General features: G+C 36.9%; 2 protein-coding genes and 1 non-coding gene across 3 annotated transcripts; 2 read left to right on the plus strand and 1 right to left on the minus strand.

Annotated features, from left to right (window-relative positions):
* Positions 1-1,339: 1,339 nt before the first annotated feature.
* Positions 1,340-7,423, plus strand: LOC138092251 (olfactory receptor 4A47-like). Its single transcript, XM_068988063.1, has 2 exons — positions 1,340-2,260; positions 7,412-7,423. The coding sequence occupies exons 1-2, from the start codon at positions 1,340-1,342 to the stop codon at positions 7,421-7,423; spliced, it is 933 nt and encodes a 310-aa protein (XP_068844164.1).
* Positions 7,424-16,485: 9,062 nt separating this feature from the next.
* On the plus strand, positions 16,486-17,424 carry LOC138092540 (olfactory receptor 4A47-like). Its single transcript, XM_068988553.1, has one exon. The coding sequence runs from the start codon at positions 16,495-16,497 to the stop codon at positions 17,422-17,424; it is 930 nt and encodes a 309-aa protein (XP_068844654.1). The 5' UTR covers positions 16,486-16,494.
* A 5,020-nt stretch (positions 17,425-22,444) lies between these two features.
* Positions 22,445-22,551, minus strand: LOC138093322 (U6 spliceosomal RNA). The gene has a single exon (XR_011146056.1). It is a non-coding gene; the product is annotated as a U6 spliceosomal RNA (small nuclear RNA).
* Between the last annotated feature and the right edge of the window lie 3,613 nt (positions 22,552-26,164).

A 26,164-nucleotide genomic window follows, 5' to 3' on the forward strand; every position in this document is an offset into this window, starting at 1 on the left:
TCCAGAAGGTAAGACTGACATTAAATACTGGGAACCAGGCTCATAGTTGTGAGACTTTCTTTGTTATATAAGAGAGTAAATTACTTAGAGTAAATCAAACTTAGATTCAATTCTAGGTATATGACTTAAAAATGTGTACCTGAGAAAATGAATTAGACATTCTGAGCCTTAATGTCTTCACTTCTGAAATAAGAATTACAGCTCTTGCTACAGTAAATATTAAGTGAGTTGCATTAAACTATGAATATGTGATTGGAATACACTGTAGGAGTTTGGAGAAGTAGAGTGATGTTATCAGAATAAAATTAAAAAGGACAGTTTGGGCTGCTTCAGGAGAACTGGCTTTTGAGGCCAATATAAATGTGGAGAGACTTAGTAGGAGGCTATTATGGTGGACCTAGAAGAATTTAAGTAGGGAATGATCAAATCTGTGATATATTTTGAAAGTAGTGTTAGTAGGATTTATTTAAATTTTATGAGAGTAATGAATGAGTAAAGAACACTAAAATTTTGTCTCTGAACAATAACATGGAAAATTATAGTATTTAATGAGATAAATAAGGAATGCCTCTTTAAATTTTGTTTAGAAAATGCTCATGTTTATTGTGGAAAATTCAGAAGTTAGTTTTACAAATAGTAAATTGCTATTCAATTTGATATCAAAATTAGAGATGTTGCAAATAAACATTTGAAATTTAGGGGTTGGAGATGCAAAATTAGACTGCTGCAGTCTAACTTATTGGTCAGAAAAGGGAAATATGCACCTAAAGACCTAAGAAGTGTCAGTGAGGTTAGAGACAATTCAGGACAAGGATCTTCTACTCACACAGTCATCTACCCATTGATTACATGTATTACCTTAAGTGTGTCTCATATATTATACTTTGTGTCTATAAATGCTATACCTTTTCATGGCTTTCTCTTCCTATTTCTTTATACTTTCAATTATTTTATACACTCAGCTCAAGTACTGCTTCCTCTTGAAAGTCTTCTGTGATACTCATTTGACATATTCCTATATTATGACTCTTCAGCACTGTGTGAATTTAATGGAACTTAATACATGTGTCTGGAATTGCTTACTTTTTCATTCTGTGTCATATTACTGAGGTTAAAACAAACAAACAAACAGAAAACTATGCCTTATTCAATTAATCAAAATGTCTATGACACATTAGATACAAATGGATGTTCTATACATGTTCTTCCAATGAATGAATAAAAAATTATTCTTAAACATTTGAGCACCTTTTCCCCATTAAGTGCCCCCCCCCCGCCCCGCCTTGTTTTTCTTAGGTAAACTGCTTTAATATGTGAAGTCAGCTCCTGTACAGTTTAGATGGAATCAGGAAATAATGTAACCTACTTTGTCCTTCTGGGCCTTACACAGAATCCAAAGGCGCGGAATGTCCTTTCTGTTTTGTTCCTATTCATCTACCTTTTGACTCTGGTGGGCAACCTTCTTATTATAGTGACTATAGCTGTCAGTGAGACCCTGAACTCACCGATGTACTTTTTTCTTGCTAGCTTATCATTTATGGATGTCACTTACTCCACTTCTATTACTCCCAGATTGATTTCAGAGTTGTTATTTGGGGAAAAAACCATATCCTTTGAATCTTGCATGATCCAGCTGTTTGCAGAGCACCTTTTTGCTGGATCAGGGGTCTTCCTTCTGCTGGTAATGGCATATGACCGCTATGTGGCCATCTGTAAGCCCTTGCATTACTTGGTTGTCATGAGGCAGAGGGTGTGTGTTGTACTGCTGGTGGTGTCCTGGGTTGGAGGTTTTCTTCACTCAGTAATTCAACTTAGCACTATTTATGGGCTCCCATTCTGTGGCCCCAATGTCATTGATCACTATACGTGTGACATGTATGCCTTATTGGAACTTGTCTGTACTGACACCTATGTCATTGGCATCTTAGTTGTGGCCAATGGAGGACTGATCTGCACTATAGTGTTTCTGCTCTTGCTCGTCTCCTATGGAATCATCCTGCACTCTCTGAAGAACCTGAATCAGGAAGGGAGGCGGAAAGCCCTCCAGACCTGTGGTTCCCATATCACTGTGGTTGTCTGCTTCTTTGTTCCCTGTATTTTCATGTATGTAAGACCAGCTAGAACGTTCCCTGTTGACAAATTATTGAGCATGTTTTTCACAGTCATAACCCCCATGCTGAACCCACTAATCTACAGTCTAAGAAATTCTGAGTTGACTAATGCTGTGAAGAAGCTCTGGAGAAGGAACATCATCAGTTCAGTACAGTCGCTCAGTCGTGTCCGACTCTTTGTGACCCCATGAATCACAGCACGCCAGGCCTCCCTGTCCATCACCAACTCCCGGAGTTCACTCAGACTCACGTCCATCGAGTCCGTGATGCCATTCAGCCATCTCAGCCTCGGTCGTCCCCTTCTCCTCCTGCCCCCAATCCCTCCCAGCATCAGAGTCTTTTCCAATGAGTCAACTCTTTACATGAGGTGGCCAAAATACTGGAGTTTCAGCTTTAGCATCATTCCTTCCAAAGAAATCCCAGGGCTGATCTCCTTCAGAATGGACTGGTTGGATCTCCTTGTAGTCCAAGGGACTCTCAAGAGTCTTCTTCAACACCACAGTTCAAAAGCACCAGTTCTTCAGCGCTCAGCCTTCTTCACAGTCCAACTCTCACATCCATACATGACCATGGGAAAAACCATAGCCTTAACTAGATGGACCTTAGTCGGCAAAGTAATGTCTCTGCTTTTGAATATGCTATCTAGGTTGATCATAATTTTCCTTCCAAGGAGTAAGCATCTTTTAATTTCATATCTCATATTAAATAAGTGCATCATCTACCATGAAGGGAGTCATTTGACAACAGGTTCCATATCCTTAGAATACAGAAGTCATTTTAAAATTAGATTCTGATTTAAATTTGTTTCTTTAAAAAGAAAAGATTCTCTGTCTTCAAAGAGTTTATGATCATTGCAATTAAAGATTACAATTATACAGCTGTGCTATTAATAACAGTTTCCTCCATACTGGAATGTAAGGTCCATAATTACTTCTTTATCACTGTACCTAGAAATGTGTAATGCCTATATGGTAAGGACTTAATAATAAATAATGATTAAGTGGAAAAAGCATTATATAGTAACACTGATTTTTAGTCAATTTATGCATTTAGCTTTTTTACTTTTTTTCAGAGACAAGATAATTTTTATTGTTTCTTGTAATTTACATAAACTTTAATTTTTACAATGTAAAATATTTAATTGTATATAAGTCCATTTGTTAGTATATTTCAGTTGCATTATACACACGTTTTACTTTAATACTGTTAGTGTTCATAAGAAAATTGAAGTAAAATAGATAATAATAAACAACATAAATAAAACCAAATAATATGGGGTGAAGTGTCAAACAAATTTCTCCCTCTTCTCTCAATATTTTCCAATCTTCACTCTAAGAGGAAGAATCCAATTTTTATTTCTTAATTTTCATCTAATAAAAATCTTTGCAAATGCCAGTGTATTTGCCATATATATTTGCTTTTTCTATATATATCACACTTGCTTTTACTATGCCACATCTTAAAGATATTTCAATGCCAGCTCAAACATATCCCTTAACTTTTCTCATGTTTCACAATACTTCTTATAAATTTATATTAAAATTCATTCCTTTTCATGTGCTTTTAAACTTCTTTATGATAAGCAGCTTTCAAATAAATATATGTTTTCAAATATGTGCAAATATGATTACCTAGGCATAAAATTGTTGATTTGACATTTGAATCAATGATCAGGTAACATACACATTTAAAATGTTGATATTGATAGTTATTGACAAACTATTTTTCTGGAGGTTGTATAACAACTACGGTGTTGTCCACTGGTGGTGAGAATTCATTTGTCCATACTTTCAAGACCAGTACCTGATAAATATTTAAAACAACTGATTAAAGTTATTTTTATACTTTGCTACCCTTTTTATATAATTTAGCTGGTCATCATTCAATACATTTAACTTGAGTTGTATTTATATTTTGGTAGACATTATATATGTATGTCTTTATTGCAGTCAATTTTTGATTTTTATGAGATTATATATTAAAGAAATGATCTCTTTTACATTGTATATATATTTTCTGGTTATATGTTCTTAAATTTTTATCCTATGTAGAGTGCTTTTTGCATGTAATATTTTTATACTTTATACTCAGGTTTTTTTTTGTATATTGCTTATGAAGAATTTTCTCATTTCATTTGTGACAATTCTTCTCTTTTAGTATTTCATTTTTAAAACATTTTTGATATATGGAAACTTTTGATTTGTCTTGAATTAATTTTGCTATTGGAGATAAATATGGATTGAGTTTTTTGTTGTTTCTCCAAATTTTAGGTTTCTTTTAAATGGTCATGTAAATGTACTTTTGCCATTGATTTAAAATCCTGAATATTGTATCCTGAAGTCCAATGTATTTGGATCTAATTCAAGACTCTATTCTTTTTTTTTTCCCCCAGTCTAGTTTCGATGCAGGATACAGGATGCCTGGGGCTGGTGCACTGGGATGACTATTCTTTTTCAAGGGTCTCTTTAGTCATGTGGAGATTGGCACATAATAGAATTGCTATGATATATAACACATTTTGATAAGTAAAGAGACTAGCAGTCCCTCATTACTATTCTTTTTCAGAGGTATGCCTAGGCTTGTATATCTCTGTTCCAATTTATTACAAATAAAATAATAAATTGATATAAATAAGATAAATAATATAGTTTAAAATGCTGCTGCTGCTAAGTCACTTCATTCAGTTCTGTTCAGTTCAGTTCAGTCACTCAGTCGTGTCTGACTCTTTGCAACCCCATGAATTGCAGCACGCCAGGCCTTCCTGTCCATCACCAACTCCCGGAGTTCACTCAGACTCACGTCCATCGAGTAAGTGATGCCATCCAGCCATCTCATCCTCTGTCGTCCCCTTCTCCTCCTGCCCCCAATCCCTCCCAGCATCAGGGTCTTTTCCAGTGAGTCAACTCTTTGCATGAGGTGGCCAAAGTACTGAAGCTTCAGCTTTAGCATCATTCCTTCCAAAGAAATTCCAGGGCTGATCTTATTCAGAATGGACTTGTTGGATCTCCTTGCAGTCCAAAGGACTCTCAAGAGTCTTCTCCAACATCACACTTCAAAAGCATCAATTCTTCAGTGCTCAGCCTTCTTTACAGTCCAATTCTCACATCCATACATGACTACTGGAAAAACCATAGCCTTGACTAGACGGACCTTAGTCGGCAAAGTAATGTCTCTGCTTTTGAATATGCTATCTAGGTTGGTCATAAATTTTCTTCCAAGGAGTAAGCGTCTTTTAATTTCATGGCTGCAGTCACCATCTGCAGTGATTTTGGAGCCCCCCAAAATAAAGTCTGACACTGTTTCCACTGTTTCCCCATCTATTTCCCATGAAGTGATGGGACCGGATGCTATGATTTTAGTTTTCTGGATGTTTTTTTAAGTCAACTTTTTCACTCTTCTCTTTCACTTTCATCAAGAGGCTTTTTAGTTCCTCTTCACTTTCTGCCATAAGGGTGGTGTCATCTGCATATCTGAGGTTATTGATATTTCTCCCGCAATCTTGATTACAGCTTGTGTTTCTTCCAGTCCAGCGTTTCTCATGATGTACTCTGCATATAAGTTAAATAAGCAGGGTGACAATATACAGCCTTGACGTACTCCTTTTCCTATTTGGCACCAGTCTGTTGTTCCATGTCCAGTTCTAACTCTTGCTTCCCGACCTGCATACAGATATTTCCAGAGGCAAGTCAGGTGGTCTGGTATTCCTATCTCTTTCAGAATTTTCCACAGTTTATTGTGATCCACACAGCCAAAGGCTTTGGCATGGTCAATAAAGCAGAAATAGATGTTTTTCTGGAACTCTCTTGCTTTTTCCATGATCCAGTGGATGTTGGTAATTTGATCTCTGGTTCCTCTGCCTTTTCTAAAACCAGCCTGAACATCAGGAAGTTCACGGTTCATGTATTGCTGAAGCCTGGCTTGGAGAATTTTGAGCATTACTTTACTAGCATGTGAGATGAGTGCAATTGTCTGGTAGTTTGAGCATTCTTTGGCATTGCCTTTCTTTAGGATTGGAATGAAAACTGACCTTTTCCAGTCCTGTGGCCACTGCTGAGTTTTCCAAATTTGCTGGCATATTGAGTGCAGCACTTTCACAGCATCATCTTTCAGGATTTGAAACAGCTCAACCGGAATTCCATCATGTCCACTAGCTTTGTTCATAGTGATGCTTTCTAAGGCCCATTTGACTTCACATTCCAGGATGTCTGGCTCTAGATGAGTGATCACACCATCGTGATTATCCGGGTCATGAAGATCTTTTTTGTATAGTTCTTCTGTGTATTCTTGCCACCTCTTCTTAATATCTTCTGCTTCTGTTAGGTCCATAGCATTTCTGTCCTTTATTGAGCCCATTTTGCATGAAATGTTCCCTTGGTATCTCTAATTTTCTTGAAGAGATCTCTAGTCTTTCCCATTCTGTTGTTTTCCTCTATTTCTTTGCATTGATTGCTGAGGAAGGCTTTCTTATCTCTCCTTGCTATTCTTTTGAACTCTGCATTCAGATGCTTATTTCTTTCCTTTTCTCATTTGCTTTTCACCTCTCTTCTTTTCACAGCTATTTGTAAGGCCTCCGCAGACAGCCATTTTGTTTTTTTGCATTTCTTTTCCATGGGGATGGTCTTGATCCCTGTCTCCTATACAATGTCATGAACCTCATTCCATAGTTCATCAGGCACTCTATCTATCAGATCTAGGCCCTTAAATTTATTTCTCACTTCCACTGTATAATCATAAGGGATTTGATTTAGGTCATACCTGAATGATCTTGTGGTTTTACCTACTTTCTTCAATTTAAGCCTGAATTTGGCAATAAGGAGTTCATGATCTGAGCCACAGTCAGCTCCTGGTCTTGCTTTTGTTGACTGTATAGAGCTTCTCCATCTTTGGCTGTAAAGAATATAATCAATCTGATTTCAGTGTTGGCCATCTGGTGATGTCCATGTGTAGAGTCTTCTCTTGTGTTGTTGGAAGGGGGTGTTTTCTATGACCAGTGCATTTTCTTGGCAAAACTCTATTAGTCTTTGCCCTGCTTCATTCCGCATTCCAAGGCCAAATTGGCCTGCCACTCCAGGTGTTCCTTGACTTCCTACTTTTGCATTCCAGTCCCCTATAATGAAAAGGACATCTTTTCTCGGTGTTAGTTCTAAAAGGTCTTGTAGGTCTTCATAGAACCGTTCAATTTCAGGTTGATTATCTTTTGGTCATTATTTGAAATCATGATTACTATATCCTGAAATCCCCATATATTTGGACATAATTTGACACTCTTTCGTTTCACTAATCTCTTTATTCATGTGCAGGTTGACACATAATTGCCATAATATGTGACATATTTTTATCTGTGAGGAGACTAGCAGTCTCTCGTTTCTATTGTTTCTCACAAATATGCTTAGACTTACATATTTCTATTTCAAAATTATTAAAAATTAATGATAAATTTATGCAAATAAAATAAATGATATAGTTTGAAACTAAAACTAAAATTAAGTGAAAAGAAATTTAAAAGAGGCTAGTCACAAAACAATGTTCAGTCACTACTTTCAATAAGATTCACCTTCAGTTCAGTTCAGTTCAGTTCAGTCGCTCAGTCGTGTCCGACTCTTTGTGACCCCATGAATTGCAGCACTCCAGGACTACCTGTCCATCACCAACTCCCGAGTTCACTCAGACTCATGTCCATCGAGTCAGCACCTTAGGAAGGTGAAATTAGGAAGAGTTTGAAACACTGTTATTTAGGTGCCATAATACACATCTTTAGTCAAAAAGTCACCTCTTGTAAACTTGGGTAGAGTTCCTGTTTGTGTTTCTTGTAGATCGCTTTCTTATCCCTTATAGATCGCTGTTGTTTTTCAGCTATGACACCTAAAATGCTGGCTAACACTGCTGTAAAAGCAAAACAAAGCAAAAACAAAAAACAAAAAAAAAACCCTTCTCTTTCAGTCAGTGCAGGACTCAAATCTTTGCTGAACATCTTTTGTCTCTGCTGAGATCATTCTGCCCATCATGATTACAATAAGCACTATGTGGCCATCTGCAAAACCCTGTGCTGTGAAACCATCATGAATGAAAGAGATGTGGCTCCCTCTTTCAAGTAACACGAGCTAGAGGGTTTGTCCTTGGAACCACCCAGATTCTCTTCACAGTGCAGCTGCCTGTCTGTGGTTCCAATGTCATGGACAGTTAATGTGTGACAAATTCTTTATTGAAACTTGTCTGCAGGGATGCTCACACGCTTGGTCTCTGTTGCTACCAGCAGTGGGTCCATCTGCCTGTTGAGTGTTTTCCCTTGAAGGTCTCCTGTGTGGTCCTCTTGTGCTCCCTGGAGACTTACCTGTTGGAGGGAGAGGCGAAGTCCTCCCCACCTGTGTCTCTCACATCACTCTGGTCATCTTAGCCTTTGTGTTTGCTTATTTGTGTGTCTGTTCCCAAGTCCTGGCTACCTTTCAGATCGTGATAACTTCTTTGGTACATTTCTTAAGCTTGTACACTCAGTAATTTAGAGGTGAAATTGTTCTGAGGAATTTCTGGAATGAAAAAGTGAGTCTATAACAATATACAATGAGCTTTTCTTTAAAATGGAAAAGAGAAAATACAAGTTTATGATTGGGGACAACTGAACACCACTTATCAAAATTATGTTGGTTTTGAAATATAGGCACTCAGAGGAAAGATCCAGGCTGAGCATTATTTACCATTATAAAGACTATTTAGATTTATGTATTGCTTAACTGTCAGTTGAACTTTAATTTCTATCAGAATTAGTATTCGGGAATTTCCTGCAGTCCAGTGGTTGTGACTACCTGGTTTCATTGACAAGGGTCAGGGTTTCAGTCCCTGGTAAATGAACTAGGATCCCATAAGCCACATGGCACAACCAAAAACCAAAAACAAACAAACAAAACAACGAATAAAATCTAGTTAACAATCAAAAAAGAGAGAAGCCATTAAGATACAGTTCTAGAGATTTTATTCTTTTGAAATAGAAATATATTTGTTTATCTCAAGTATTACAGTTTCTATTTAAGTCATCACTCATCCATGTAGCATGAATTATTCTCTGTTCCTTGGAGGGTAAACTCTTTCCAATCAGTGTTTCATCAGTCACTCGGGCATCTCTGTTTGCAGCGTGGAACTGAAATACAATCTGTAGTGTGTATTCCCACTGCTTTGTAGGGAGGAAAGTTTCATATCATAAAATCCCCTCTTTCCCCTGCAAAAGCAGGCAATTTGCACTAGTCTGGAGGGGCACAAAAATCCTTGAAATATGTTTGCTAACTTGCATCTAAAATCTGATTTTCAAACTCCAAAATAGTTTGGGTTTCGTTTCCTTCTTGCTCCCCGCTTTCTTCTTCTTTTTGTCTTTGTTTTGTGATGCATCCTGACTTAGAACAATGCCTAGCCTATCGTGAAAGTGTTAGCTCATGTGGGTACTTTGTTGAATTGATTACAAAGAGATTTAAAGTTGATAAATATACACTCCTGCTCATGCTCGGTCACGTCTGTCATGTCCGACTCTATGACCCCATTGACTGTAGCCCATCAGGCTCCTCTGTCCATAGGATTTTCCAGGCAAGAATATTGGAGTGAGTTGCCATGCCCTCCTCCAGGGTATCTTCTCAACTCAGTGATGGAACCCACATCTCCTGTGTCTTCTGCATTGCAGGTGGTTTCTTTACCACTGAGCCACCAGAGAAGCCCACAATACATCTGGTAGCTCAATCTGTAGAGAATCTGCCTACAGTGCAGGAGCCCCAGCTTCCATCCCTGAGTTGGGAAGATCCCCTGGAGAAGGAAATGGCAAACCACTCCAGTATTCTTGCCTGGAGAATCCCATGGACAGAGGAGCCTCGTGGCCTGCAGTCCATGGTATCCCAAGAGTTGGACACAATTTAGCAACTAAGTCACCACATGTTTGACATAGATTATAACAAGTCCTACTGGACAGCATGTGGAACCCTACTCAAACTTTGCTGTAGACCTGAGACCAGCACATTGTTAAACACTCTAATATGGGCTTACCCAGTGGCTCTGTGGTAAAGAATCCACCTGCAATGCAACAGCTACAGGAGATGAGGGCTGGATCTCTGGATTGGAAACATCCCACGGAGGAGGGCACGGCATCCCCAATCCAATATCCTTATCAGGAAAATCCCATGGACAGAGGAGCCAGGCGGGCAACAGTCTACAGACTTACAAAGAGTGGGACATGACTGAAACCACCGAGCATGCAACCATGCACGCTCCAAACTAAAATAAAAATTTAAAAACAACAATTTTACTTTAGTAGTTTTGTCACTGTATTGACATATTTATCTCTTAAATTACCCAGATGTATCTGAAGCCAGTGATATTAGCCTATACTTTGGGCTATCATGCTGTATGCTATGTTCCTATCAAAAATCAATTAATGAGGTCACCTTAGTTCATAAATTTACTTCTTAAATTATGGCTGAATATACATAATAAAATTCATATCTTTAATCATTTTAAAGTGGCATTAAGTTAGTTCTCATTGTTATGCAAATATTACCACTGTCTATATCCAGAACTTTTCCAACTACTCAAACTGAACTCTAAAACCATTAAACAAAATTCTCCATTTTCCATCACTGACCTGTGGGCAACCACCATTCTACTTTTGATCTATGATTTGATTATTAGGTGGCTCAGAGGTTAAAGTGTCTGCCTGCAATACGGGAGACCTGGATTTGATCCCTGGGTCGGGAATATCCCCTGGAGAAGGGAATGGCAACCCACTCCAGTACTCTTGCCTAGAGAATCCCATGGATGGAGGAGTCTGGTGGGCTATAGTCCCTGGGGTCGCAAAGAGTTGGACACGACTGAATGACTTCACTTTCACTTTCATGTGGAATCATACAAGATTTGTTTTTTGGTGACTGCCTTTTTTTTCACTTAATGTCGTATTATATCTTTTTTCCATAAAATACTCTCAGCAGTTGAAAATTATCTAGGACGTAGACAAAAGTTTATTTCTAGACTCTTTTTACTCCATTAGTCTGTTGTCCGTCTTGATCCCAATGCTAGTGCTGTGATTACTGTAGCTTTGTAGTATGTTTTAGAATCAGGAATTATGAGACCTCCAACTTTCTCCCTTTTCAAAACTGTTTTGGCAATTTTGAAGTCCTTAATATTCCATATGAATTTTATCATGAATTTTTTTACTTCTGCAAAAAACATTTTTGGAGTTTTGATAAGGAATGTCCTGAATCTTTAGATCACTTGAAGTAATATTAACATCTAAATACTATTAAATATTATAGTTCATAAATGTTTTTCCACATATGTGTGTGTTCTATAAATACTTTGAGTAACATTTTATGATTTTCAGTTTACAAGACTTTTGTCTCATTGGTTAAGTTTGCTCTTAATATTTTGTTCTTTTTGGTTCTTTGTAAGTGAAATTATTTTCTTAATTTCTCCTCGGTTTGATCATGATCATATAAAAACTAAACATCTTTTCATAAACAACTCTCAGCAAGTTGGAAATAGAAGGAATGTCCGTTTAGTTCAGTTCAGTTGCTCAGTCATGATGTGATGGACTGCAGTACACCAGATTTCCCTGACCATCACCAACTCCCAGAGCTCACTCAAACTCACGTCCATTGAGTCAGCGATGCCATCCACCCATCTCATCCTCTGTCGTCCCCTTCTCCTCCTGACTTCAATCTTTCCCAGCATCAGGGTCTTCTCCAGTGAGTCAGTTCTTCACATCAGGTGGCCCAAATACTGTAGTTTCAGCTTCAACATCAATCCTTCCAATGAATATTCAGGACTGATCTCCTTTAGGATGAACTGGTTGCATCTCTTTGCAGTCCAAGGGACTCTAAAGAGTCTTCTCCAACACCATAGTTCAAAAGCATCAATTCTTCAGCACTCAGCTTTCTTTATAGTCCAACACTCACATCCATACATGACTACTGGAAAAACCATAGCCTTGACTAGACGGAATTTGTTGGCAAAGTAATGTCTCTGCTTTTTAATATGCTGTCTAGGTTGGTCATAACTTTTCTTCCAAGGAGTAAGCATCTTTTAATTTCATGGCTGTGATCACCGTCTGCAGTGATTTTGGAGCCCCCAAAAATAAAGTCTTCCACTGTTTCCCCATCTATTTGCCATGAAGTGATGGAATCAGATGCTTAGTTTCCTGAATGTCGAGCTTTAAGCCAACTTTTTCACTCTCATCTTTCACTTTCATCAAGAGGCTCCTTAGTTCTTCCTCTCTTTCTGCCATAAGAGTGGTATCATCTGTATATCTGAGGTTATTGATATTTCCCCTGGCAATCTTGATTACAGCTTGTGCTTCATCCAGCCCAGCGTTTTTCATGATGTACTTGCATATAAGTTAACTAAGCACAGTGACAATATACAGCCTTGATGTACTCCTTTCCCTTTTTGGAACTAGTATGTTGTTCCTTGTCCAGTTCTAACTGCTGCTTGCTGACCTGCATACAGATTTCTCACGAGGCAGGTCAGGTGGTCTGGTATTCCCATCTCTTTCAGAATTTTCCACAGTTTATTGTGATCATGCAGTTAAAGGCTTTGGCATAGTCAATAAGGCAGAAATAGATCTTTTTCTGGAGCTCTCTTGCTTTTTTGATGATCCAGCAGATGTTGGCAATTTGATCTCTGGTTCGTCTACCCTTTCAAAAACCGGCTTGAACATCTGGAAGTTCACGGTTCACGTATTGCTGAAGCCTGGCTTGGAGAATTTTGAGCATTACTTTACTAGCATGTGAGATGAGTGCAACTGTGCGGTAGTTTGAGCATTCTTTGGCATTGCCTTTCTTTGTGATTGGAATGAAAACTGACCTTTTCCAGTCCTGTGGCCACTGCTGAGTTTTCCAAATTTGCTGGCATATTGAGTGCAGCACTTTCACAGCATCATCTTTCAGGATTTGAAATAGCTCCACTGGAATTCCATCACCTCCACTAGCTTTGTTCATAGTCATGCTTTCTAAGGCCCACTTGACTTCACATTCCAAGATATCTGGCTCTAGGTGAGTGATCACACCATCGTGATTATCCAGGTCGTGAAGATCTTTTTTGTACAGTTCTGTGTATTCTTGCCACCTCTTCTTAATATCTTCTGCTTCTGTTAGGTCCAGACCATTTCTGTCCTTTATCGAGCCCATCTTTGCATGAAATGTTCCCTTGGTATCTCTAATTTTCTTGAAGAGATCTCTAGTCTTTCCCATTCTGTTGTTTTCCTCTATTTCTTTGCACTGATCGCTGAGGAAGGCTTTCTTATCTCTGCTTGCTATTCTTTGGAACCCTGCATTCCAATGGGAATATCTTTCCTTTTCTCCTTTGCCTTTTGTTTCGCTTCTTTTCACAGCTATTCGTAAGGCCTCCTCAGACAGCCATTTCGCTTTTTTGCGTTTCTTTTTCTTGTGGATGATCTTGATCACTGTCTCCTGTACGATGCCACGAACAGGAATGTACCTCGGCATACCAAGTCCACATGTGACAGAGCCATTGTTTACATCTTCTTCAACATTAAAGCTTTAAAAGTTCCACATTAAAATCTTGAAGAAGACAAATGGTCACGCTCTCACAAGTCTTTTGTAACATAGTACTGACATAAAAATTCCTGTGGAAATTTTAGATTTTCCTAAGTTTAGCTTCTGTTTTCTGAAGTGAGATAATTTTGTTATTAATTTTTATTTAGTTTTGCTTTCTGTAACAGTGCTTCTGATGGTAGCTATTTCCTTTCCTTTTTAAAATTTCTATTTTTTTAATATAAATTTATTTATTTTAATTGAAGGTTAATTAAGCATCACTTTTTAAGAAAGACCATCTCTGATTACATTACCCACAGTAGAATTCTTCCTCTTATTTTCTATCCACTACTCTATTTCTTATATTATAAACCATGAGTACAACTACAATTAATGTCTTTCTTTATTGTCTTACTTTATGAGAAAATAATAAAGGAATGCAAGAAAAAGAAATTTTACATGATTTTAGCCCAGTTTTATTAATTGCTGTGTCCTCTCTTATTGTACAGTTGTTGACATTACAGAGGTGGCCTACTTTTTAAAAAAATTACTAATTGTTGAAATTATTAGCTTTATATCTACAATTTTAATATATTTAATTGTGTTTTTTGATATAATTTTTATATTTGTAACCAAATTTTATGGTGATTAAATTGAGTATTAAACAAAAGTAAAGAAAATCTCGCTATTGCAGGTGGGGAAATACACAACAAGTAAGTTCAGAGAAGCAGAATGACTGGGTTGATATTTTATTCTTGATTGGCAGTGGTCTGATAGAGATCTAAAATACTATTTTTTTCCCATGTTGCACTTTTCTGACATGAATTATGTGATTTGGCCTATTAATATCTTTACATATAGATGTTCTTTAAAAACTTTGTGGAAAATCCCACTGAATTAATTAAGCAAGAATCAGTCTTGGACACATTCCAAATCTAAGATTCAGTAATAATTGCAACTGGAAGGGATGGAATGTTTCATGATCATCATTCTTAAGTCGAAGTCAGGAGGTCCTTTCTTAGATTTAAAAAATACAGTCTGGCCATGTCAATGTGGCGGAGTGAGAAGGGCTAAACAATCAAATGCTATTTATCTTTTTAATGTCATTAGGAAAGAGGTTACTTATGGAAAAATTTCACTGGGAAATGACTAGTTGCTACCTTCTATGTTTATATAGGATTTGTTGGCCATTCTGATAAATTTCCTACTGTGATAAACCTTTGTTTTTCTGTGTACATCACGGAATTCTTTTCAAAAAATCTACACTGCATATAAAAATGACCCTCTGAATAATGAGAAGAATCCATTTAGAAAATGAACAGTCAAATGACATAATTTTATCTTCAAGTAATAAGGCATCCTTTGCCCTCTACTGTCATACTGGATGAAAGAATTTCAGGGCTTACATTGAGTTAAAACTCATTCTTCAGATTGTGAACAAGCCTCCACAAGGTAAGACTAATGGAAAATACTGGGAGATAGCTTAACAATTGAGTGACTTTATTTACTATGAAAAAAATTAACTTACTTTGAAATAAATGAAACTTAGATTCAATTCTAGGTATAGCACTTAAAAATGTATGACTTTGGGAAAATGAAATAGATGTTCTGAGCCTTAGCTTTTTCACTTAGGAAACAGGGATTGTAGTCTATGTTACTATAAATATTAAATGTGATACATTAAACTATGACTGCATGATTGGGATATACTGCAATATTTGAGCAGCAGGGTGATATCATCAGAATAAGACTGAAAAGGACAATTTGGACTGCTTCAGGGCAACCAATTTTTGGAGGCCAGAATAAACATGGAGAGACTTGGTAGGAGGCTATCACAGTGGACCAGGAATAATAATAATAATAAAGTATAGCAGAAAAAAAGAGAAGGGATTGCAATTTGTGATATATTTCGAAAGTAGAGTCAATAGGATTTGTTTAATTTTTATGAGAGTGAAAAATAAGTGAAGAGAACTGAAATTTTTTATCTGAGCAATAACATGGAAAATTATACCATTTAGCAAGATAAATAGGTAATAATTCTTTAAGTTTTGTGTAGAAATGCCTACATTTATTGTGGAAAATAAAAAAGTTTATTTTATAAATATTAGTTCAGTTCAGTTCAGTTGCTCAGTCGTGTCCAACTCTTTGTAGCCCCATGTACCTCAGCATGCCAGGCTTCCCTGTCCATCACCAACTCCCAGAGTTTACAAATATTAAGTTGCATTCAATTAGATGTCCACAATTAAGAGATATATAATTTGAAAATTAGGGGAAACACAGGGTCTGGAGGCACAAAATTAGACTGTTGGAGTATTTATTGGTCATGAAAAGGGAAATATTCACTTAAAGACCTGAGAAGTATCAGTGAGATCTGGGATAATTCAGGACAGAAACCTTTTCATGATTTGATCTACTTACACTGATTATGTAAATTACCTTAAGTGAGTCTCACTCTTACACTTTGTGACTTCACTGAAGTTCATTCCTGTCCTTTCTTTTTAATTAAATTAAAAAAATCAGCTAAAGCATTAATTCTTCTGGAAATTCTTCTCTAATTCTAATTTTGATTGATATATCCTTGTACTGTGACTCTTAACTTCTGTGACTATCCTTATAATTTAATACATGGGTCTGGAATGATCTGATCCCTAGCCATGTATTATATCATGAGGGCAAGCAACTCTACCTTATTCAACTTGGCAATTAAAATATCAATAATACATTGGATATGAAAAGATTCTCCACATACATTCTTTTAATTGAATTTATAACAAAGGATGAAAATTATAATTCATTTAAAAATTTCCCCTTGTTTTGTAGGCATACCGTTTGTAATATGTGAACACAGCACCTATACAGACTAGATGGAACCAAGGAACAATGTAACTTATTTCATCCTCTTGGGCCTCACACAGAATCCAAAGGAGCAGAAAGTCCTTTTTGTTATCTTCTTGTTCTTTTACATTTTGACTGTAGTGGGCAACCTGCTTATTGTTGTGACTGTAGCTGTCAGTAAGACACTGAACTCACCAATGTACTTTTTTTTTGCTAGTTTATCATTTATAGATCTAGTTTATTCCTCTTCTACTTCCCCCAGATTGATTTCAGACTTGTTCTCTGGGGAAAATACCATATCCTTTGAATCCTGCATGACTCAGCTGTTTACAGAGCACTTTTTTGGTGGATCTGAGATATCCCTTCTGCTGGTGATGGCCTATGACCGCTATGTGGCCATCTGCAAGCCCTTGCATTATCTGGTGATCATGAGGAAAAAGGTATGTGTTGTACTGCTGCTGGTGTCCTGGGTTGGAGGTTTTCTGCACTCAATTATTCAAGTTAGCACTGTTTGTGGGCTCCCATTTTGTGGTCCCAATATCATTGATCACTTTATGTGTGACATGTTCCCCTTACTGAAACTCGTCTGTACTGACACCTTTGTCATTGGCATTTTAGAGGTGGCCAATGGGGGGCTGATGTGCACTCTTTTGCTTCTGCTCTTGCTCGTCTCCTATGGAGTCATCCTGCACTCTCTGAAGAACCTGAGTCAGGAAGGGAGGCGGAAAGCCCTCCAGACTTGTGGTTCCCACATCGCTGTGGTTGTCTGCTTCTTTGTTCCCTGCATTTTCATGTATGCAAGACCTGCTAAGACCTTCCCCTTTGACAAATCATTGAGTGTGTTTTACACAGTCATAAGCCCCATGCTGAACCCATTGATTTATAGTCTAAGAAGTTCCGAGATCATGAATGCTATAAAGAAGCTCTGGACCAAAAAAGTGAGGTCAAGTAGCAAATAAGGGCATTATGCATTACAAAGACAATAGTTTAACACTAGGAATTTACTTCAAATATCAAAGTCTATTGCATTGATGAAACTTTTCTCTGAAGAATTGATCATGTTTTATTAAAGAATAAAATATTTCTTTATATTATTAATAGCAGTTTCCTTCCTTGAATGTAAACATTAATGTCTAGTTTATTACTGCAACTGGAAAGCTGAAATGCATTTAAAATAGAGTCAATAAGTCATATGTAATGCGTTGGTCAGAATTACAAAAATAATTAGCTAATATGCATTACTTTTATTACTTTCTCATTTTTTGTAACCAGATTCTTACCTTTTATCCTCACTTTTTATTGTACTAATTAAAATATTTTATACTATATATTCTATCCTCTTCATTCACTTTTATTTGCTTACATATGAAATTTAGTGTAACATTTTCCATTTTACAGGAAATTGAAAGTATGATGTATAATAGTAAATGTTAAAAAATAGAATCCCTACTGAAATAGAATCAGGTAAAATGTACCTCCTGTCCAACCAATATCAAAATTTCCCAGTTTTTCCAGATGTAGTCACTATACTGTTTATAAGATTACTCAAATAATAATTTTTGCAAAAATAAGCATATTTTCATGTGTGTTTGCCTGTATGTCTCTGTGTATAAATTTTGCATTTTGCAACTCAGTTTTCTGAAGATCTTTCCATATAGTCTTCACAGATCTAACTCATTCTAATTTTCTCATACTGATCAGCTTCTTTAAAATAAATCTAAATTAAAAACAAAGATAAAAAAGTCTCTAAAATTTAGGTATCCAGTTTTCTTCGTTTGTTCTGTTCTCTTTTTCTACAATAAATAATTCTGCAAAGAAGTCTTTTTAAAATTTTCTAAGCATGAGGTTCTAGAAGTGGAATTGTTAAGTGGTATAGTATTTAAAATGTTGATATTCATAGTTATTGCAAAAATGCCATTATGAGGTTGAACAAACTTACTATTCTCCTCACTTTGGAAAATACATTAAACAATATGCTGAACCACTAGTGCTTGATAAACATTCATGGCATATGAGAATGTGATTAAACAAATTGTTTCATTTGTATAGTTTAATTTCTATTCAATAAACATAGTTGAATTTGAGTATCATCCATGTTTAAATGATTTGTAGTCCTTTTTCATGAACTGCCTAGTAATGAATTTTTGTGTGTATTTGATTGCCAACACTTTTCCATACTGATTTTAATGATTGAATGACACACTAATTACCCCTATTACCCTGTGTTTGGATTATTATTTTTCCTGCTTGTGATTTCTTTTTAAATTTTTTAAATACAGTGAAGAATATTTTTTGGCATGTACAAATATTTATACATTTACATAATTAATTCTATCAATATTTTTTACCTCTATATCTTGAATTTGTCTAACTCAATGTTGTCAAAATATTCTTCACATTTTTCAACATTCAATTTTTTGTCTTTACATTTTATGCTTACATTTTCCTTTGATATAAGGAGATAAGTAGGGATTATATTTTAATTATTTTTCTAGATTGTCATTATTATAGATGTATAATTATTTTTCCCCATGGCTTTGATATCCTAACTTTGTATTCCAAAATATGGCAAGTGTTTGCATCAAATTCATTCCTCCACTAGCTTCCACTGATGTCTTTTTATTCATGTGCCATTTAACACACAATGTAATTGTGTACATTTGATTAGAATATACTTTACTATCTGAAAAGCCTAGGATTCCTTCATTGCTAATTTTTTTGAAGCTATTAGTCTCTGAACTTTATTTTTTTAAATTTTTTTAACTTTTTAAAATCAGAAGTATGCCTATTTTTGCATATTTGCATTTTAAAATTAAGTTTCAATAAGCTAGCCTGGTAAAAACTACATTGAGTTAGTATTTTGAGAAATATTTGCTTGAGAAAGCATTTGTATCTTCAGAGAATTGAGGATTCCTATCCACAAACTAAATGGTATCAGATCCATCGGAGAAAGGTTGGAATGAAGATTTATGCCACCTATTTGTGGTCATGTTGCATACATCTTATTCAAGAATATGTGAATTCAAAAATCTCTGGCTTTGAAAAATATTTGCATTTGGTAATTGGATGAAGGAACATGATTTTCCTGAGTTGAATTCTGGTTGTTCAGTTCAGGCCTCTGTTCACCAGATCTAGATTTTTTTTTTTAATCATTATCATTGTCACCTTAGTCTGCATGGGATGCCATAACAAAACACTATAAACTGCAGAGCTTAGACAACAGACATTTATTTTCCCATAGTTCTGCAGGCTGATATCCAAGGTCAGGGTGATTGCTAGGTTGGTTTCTGGTGAATCCTCTCTTCCTACCTTGCAGTGGGCACCTTCTCACTCTGTCTCTCATGGCCTTTCTTCTGTGCACTTGGGCAAGACAAAGCTCTTTGTCCTTTCTACTTCTTATAAGGATGCCAGTTCTATCAGATTAGGACCCACCCTACGATCTCAAGGAGTGTGAGCTATTTAGGTCCCCATTTCAAGGTTTCCAAGCCAGGGTACAAGATGTAGGAGTGAATAAACTTTTTAGATGACCTCAGTCTGACAATTTCTAACTACAATCATGAGAGAGGTGGATACAGAAGTATTCAGCTGAATGGATAAATTCTTGACTCACTGAAATACTCTAATATAATAGAGTGAATATTGGTGCTTTTAAAAAAATATATTTATTTTGATTGGAGGCTAATTACTTTACAATATAGTAGTGGTTTTTGCCATACATTGACATGAGTCAGCCATGGGTTTACATGTGTTCCCCTTCCTGAAACCCCCTCCCACATCCCTCCCCATCCCTCAGGGTCATCCCAGTGCACCAGCCCTGAGCACCCTGTCTCAAGCATTGAACCTGGACTGGCGATCTGTTTCACATATGATAATATACATGTTCCAATGCTATTTTCTCAAACCTTCCCACTCTCACCTTCTCCCACAGAATCCAAAAGACTGTTCTATACATCTGTGTTTCTTTTAGTGTCTCACATATAGGGTCATCATTATCATCTTTTAAAATTCCATATATATGTGTTAGTATACTGTATTGGTGTTTTTCTTTCTGGCTTACTTCACTCTGTATAATCGGCTCCAGTTTCATCCACCTCATTAGAACTGATTCAAATATATTCTTTGTAATGGATGAGTAATGTACCACAGCTTTCTTATCCATTCATCTGCTGAAGAACATCTAGGTTGTTTCCATGTCCTGGCTATTATAAACAGTGCTGCGATGAACATTGGGGGTACACATGTCTCTTTCAATTCTGGTTTCCTCAGTGTGTATGCCCATCATTGAGATTGCTGGGTCATATGGCAGTTCTATTTCCAGTTTTTTAAGGAATCTCCACACTGTTCTCCATGGTGGCTGTACTAGTTTGCATTCCCAGCAACAGTGGAAGAGGGTTCCCTTTTCTCCACACCCTCTCCAGCATTTATTGTTTGTAGATTTTTGGATCACAGCCATTCTGACTGGCGTGAAATGGTACCTCATTGTGGTTTTGATTTGCATTTCTCTGATAATGAGTGATGTTGAGCATCTTTTCATGCATTTGTTAGCCATCTGTGGTCATGTATGGATGTTAGAGTTGGAGTATAAAGAAAGCTAAGCGCTGAAGAACTGATGCTTTTGAACTGTGGTGTTGGAGAAGAGCCTTGCAAGTCCCTTGGACTGCAAGGAGATCCAACCAGTCTATCCTAAAGCAGATCAGTCCTGGGTGTTCATTGGAAGGGCTGATGTTGAAGCTGAAACTCCTATACTTTGACCACCTGATGCGAAGAGCTGACTCATTTGAAAAGACCCTGATACTGGGAAAGATTGAGGGCAGGAGGAGAAGGGTACAACAAGGGAGATGAGATGGTTGGATAGCATCACTGACTCAATGGACATGGGTTTGGGTGGACTGCTGGAATTGGTGATGGACAGGGAGGCCTGGCATATTGCAGTTCATGGGGTCGCAAAGAGTTGGACACGACTGAGCGACTGAACTAGCCATCTTCTTTGGAGAAACGTCTGTTTAGTTCTTTAGCCCATTTTTTGATTGGGTAGTTTATTTTTCTGGGATTGAGCTTCAGGAGTTGCTTGTATATTTTTGAGATTAATTCTTTGCCAGTTGCTTCGTTTGCCATTATTTTCTCCCATTCTGAAGGCTGTCTTTTCACTTTGCTTATAGTTTCCTTGTTTGTGCAAAAGCTTTTAAGTTTAATTAGGTCCCAAAGTGTCAGACTTTTTTTTTTTTTTTTTTTTGGGTTCCAAAATCACTGCAGATGGTGATTGAGGTCATGAAATTAAAAGACACTTACTCCTTGGAAGGAAAGTTATGACCAACCTAGATAGCATATTAAAAAGCAGAGATATTACTTTGCCAACAAAGTTCCATCTAGTCAAGGCTATGGTTTTTCCAGTAGTCATGTATGGATGTGAGAGTTGGACTGTGAAGAAAGCCGAGCACTGAAGAATTGCTGCTTTTGTACTGTGGTGTTGGAGAAGACTCTTGAGAGTCCCTTGGACTACAAGGAGATCCAACCAGTCCATTCTAAAGGAGACCAGTCCTGATTGTTTATTGAAGGACTGATGCTGAAGCTGAAACTCCAATACTTTGCCCACCTCATGTGAAGACTGGACTCATTGGAAAAGACTCTGATGATGGGAGGGATTGGGGACAGGAGGAGAAGGGGACGACAGAGGATGAGATGGTTGGATGGCATCACTGACTCCGAAGACATGAGTTTGAGTGAACTCCGGGAGTTGGTGATGGACAGGGAGGCCTGGTGTGCTGAGATTCATGGGGTCTCAAAGAGTTGGACACGACTGAGCAACTGAACTGAAGTGAACTGAGGTCCCATTTGTTTATTTTTACTTTTATTTCCGTTACTCTGGGAGGTGGGTCATAGAGGATCCTGCTGTGATTTATGTTGGATAGTGTTTTGCCTATGTTTTCCTCTAGGAGTTTTATAGTTTCTGGTCTTATGTTTAGATCCTTAATCCATTTAAAAAATATGGAATGCTTCACGAATTTGTGTGTCATCCTTGCGCAGGGGCCATACGAATCTTCTCTGTATCATTCCAATTTTAGTATATGTGCTGCTGAAGTGAGCACTATGCTTTAAAATAGTGAATTAAATAGTGATTTTTTTTCAGATATCACAATAGTGTCTGAAACACTGTAGTAATTTAAACACTGTGGTACTGGCTCATGGATATGTATACTGATTGAACAAAAGAGAAAGCTAAGAAATACAAGAGTAAATATACTTTTGTATCTGGAAATAATGCTGTTCCAGGGTATTGGGAGACAGAATTGTTATTCAATATATGTACTGGGAAAATTTATTTATCCTTTTTTTGTTTTAAGAAAATCATGATTTTAAAAAAGTTTAGTTTATTTTTTGTCTGTGCCACAAGGCACATGCGATTTTAGTTCCATACCCAGGGGTCGAACCTGCATCCCTGCATTGGACACACAGAGTCTTAACCACTAGACTGCTAAGGAAGTCCCTATTTATCCTTATGATAGAACAGTGTATTTTCATGTCACACTATACTTTAAAAAGTATAGTCTATGTGGGTTATATGTGTAAATGTGAAATAAATAACTTTAAAATGTTTAAAGGTAATTATCTTTATAAACGAGGCAGGGAAAGACTTTGAGAAGTACATGAAGAGAACTTTCATCTTGAATCTAGTTTCATATTCCTACATGATAGAACAAGTGGTTAATCCTTGATCCCAACCATGTTCACTGCAGTTTCCAGGTGTGAGCTCCCGCTATTTTCATAATTTGGAAGTGTGTAATACTGTGAATTTTGGACACTTTTGTTGACCATGATGGCTACTCCATTTCTTCTAAGGGATTCCTGCCCACAGTAGTAGATACAACCGTCATTTGAATTCACCCAACCAGTCCATTTTAGTTCGCTGATTCCTAGAATGCTGATGTTCACTCTTGCCATCTTCTATTTGACCACTGGCATCACTGACTCAATGGAGGTGAATTTGAGTGGACTCCAAGAGTTGGTTGCTGGGAGCCACCACGGGAGATCCCACCCATGACAAGGTCATGTGGAAGAGAACTGTTAAGCAATGCTTCAGGACTCGAGGGGCTCCCTAGGCTTTCTCAGGCATCTACCCCAAAACCAGAGTCTGTCTGCCTTATTGTATTATGCCTGTCACCAACGCTTCTGACATTAACAGGGGGCTATCCTTGACCACCTTTCTCTGGAGAAAATCAACTTAGGTCTATAGCTAATAAGTCTCCTGGACATGAGGAATATTTCAAATCAAACCCCCTCTGTTAGCATTCTAGCTTGCTTGGCAGGTACATCCAGACTCTTGCAGCTATGCATATGATTATTTACAGCCTCCCAATTATGAGAGGCACAGAAAGCCTACAACATAGAGCCTTTCAAAGAGTTAAAAGTTATTAGAGTAGTGCTGGTGTAGGATTTCATTATAGGGCCAATGCTTGTTGCTAAGTTCTTATATCTCTTATCCACTGTGCACTGGGGGTGCATTAGTTAGCATAGTTGGAATGTAAGAAAAACAAGTGTAGCCTTGAAATTAACCACATCAGACTTTTGAGCTAATTGGTTCTTTCTTGTAACTCACTTCACCTTTACTCTGTGAAATGTAACTCTGGCATTTTCTAAGACTGACATGGATTAGAAATATAAAGAAAAAACACTTTGAGGGAAAATAAGTTTTCTGGTTGAGCACTCTTTATCAAAAAAGGGTCATAAAATGTTTCACAGGCCTCCAAGGCCAGAAGATAATGTACACAACACTATTTGTGGGAAAGGTTTGCAGAAAAAATCCTGGTTTTGATAAGGGCACAACTGCTGGAATGTTTGGGCTGACTCTGTATGACCTTGCATTTTTCATTTCCCTCTATGTACAAGTAAAGGTATAAAAGACTCTTTTGAATTAAAGTGAATGAATGGAATTGTTTCCTTAATTTCTTTTTCTACTTTCTCATTATTAGTGTATAGGAATGCAAGGGATTTCTGTGTGTTGATTTTATATCCTGCAACTTTACTATATTCATTGATTAGCTCCAGTAATTTTCTGGTGGAGTCTTTAGGGTTTTCTATGTAGAGGATCATGTCATCTGCAAACAGTGAGAGTTTTACTTCTTCTTTTCCAATTTGGATTCCTTTTATCTCTTTTTCTGCTCTCATTGCTGAGGCCAAAACTTCCAGAACTATGTTGAATAGTAGCGGTGAAAGTGGGCACCCTTGTCTTGTTTCTGACTTTAGGGGAAATACTTTCAATTTTTCACCATTGAGGATAATGTTTGCTTTGGGTTTGTCATATATAGCTTTTATTATGTTGAGGTATGTTCCTTCTATTCCTGCTTTCTGGAGAGTTTTTATCATAAATGGATGTTGAATTTTGTCAAAGGCCTTCTCTGCATCTATTGAGATAATCATATGGCTTTTATTTTTCAATTTGTTAATGTGGTGAATTACATTGATTGATTTGTGCATATTGAAGAATCCTTGCATCCTGGGATAAAGCCCACTTGGTCATGGTGTATGATCTTTTCAATGTGTTGTTGGATTCTGATTGCTAGAATTTTGTTGATGATTTTTGCATCTATGTTCATCAGTGATATTGGCCTGTAGTTTTCTTTTTTTGTGGTGTCTTTGTCAGGTTTTGGTATTAGGGTGATGGTGGCCTCATAGAATGAGTTTGGAAGTTTACCTTCCTCTGAAATTTTCTGGAAGAGTTTGAGTAGGATAGGTGTTAGCTCTTCTCGAAATTTTTGGTAGAATTCAGCTGTGAAGCCATTCACCATTGCAACAAAAAGAATAAAATACTTAGGAATATATCTACCTAAAGAAACAAAAAGACCTATATATAGAAAACTATAAAACACTGATGAAAGAAATCAAAGAGGACACTAATAGATGGAGAAATATACCATGTGCATGGATCAGAAGAATCAATATAGTGAAAATGAGTATACTACCTAAAGCAATCTACAAATTCAATGCAATCCCTATCAAGCTACCAGTGGTATTTTTCACAGAACTAGAACAAATAATTTCAAGATTTGTACGGAAATACAAAAAACCTCGAATAGCCAAAGCAATCTTGAGAAAGAAGAATGGAACTGGAGGAATCAACCTGCCTGACTTCAGGCTCTACTACAAAGCCACAGTCATCAAGACAGTATGGTACTGGCACAAAGACAGAAATACAGATCAATGGAACAAAATAGAAAGCCCAGAGATAAATCCACACACATATGGACACCTTATCTTTGACAAAGGAGGCAAGAATATACAATGGAGTAAAGACAATCTCTTTAACAAGTGGCGCTGAGAAAACTGTTCAACCACTTGTAAAAGAATGAAACTAGATCACTTTCTAACACCACACACAAAAATAAACTCAAAATGGATTAAAGAGCTAAATGTAAGACCAGAAAATATAAAACTCCTAGAGGAGAACATAGGCAAAACACTCTCTGACATAAATCACAGCAGGATCCTCTATGATCCACCCCCCAGAATTCTGGAAATAAAAGCAAAAATAAACAAATGTGATATAATTAAAATTAAAAGCTTCTGCACAACAAAGGAAACTATAAGCAAGGTGAAAAGACAGCCTTCTGAATGGGAGAAAATAATAGCAAATGAAGCAACTGACAAACAACTAATCTCAAAAATATACAAGCAACTCCTGCAGCTCAAATCCAGAAAAATAAA

This window comes from Capricornis sumatraensis, chromosome 16 (genome assembly GCF_032405125.1).
Source record: "Capricornis sumatraensis isolate serow.1 chromosome 16, serow.2, whole genome shotgun sequence".
Classification (NCBI taxonomy): Eukaryota; Metazoa; Chordata; class Mammalia; order Artiodactyla; family Bovidae; genus Capricornis; species Capricornis sumatraensis.

Excerpts from the sequence above, each read along its gene's own strand:
- LOC138092540 (XM_068988553.1), top strand. The coding sequence starts at position 16,495 with ATGGAACCAAGGAACAATGTAACTTATTTCATCCTCTTGGGCCTCACA.
- LOC138092251 (XM_068988063.1), top strand. The coding sequence starts at position 1,340 with ATGGAATCAGGAAATAATGTAACCTACTTTGTCCTTCTGGGCCTTACA.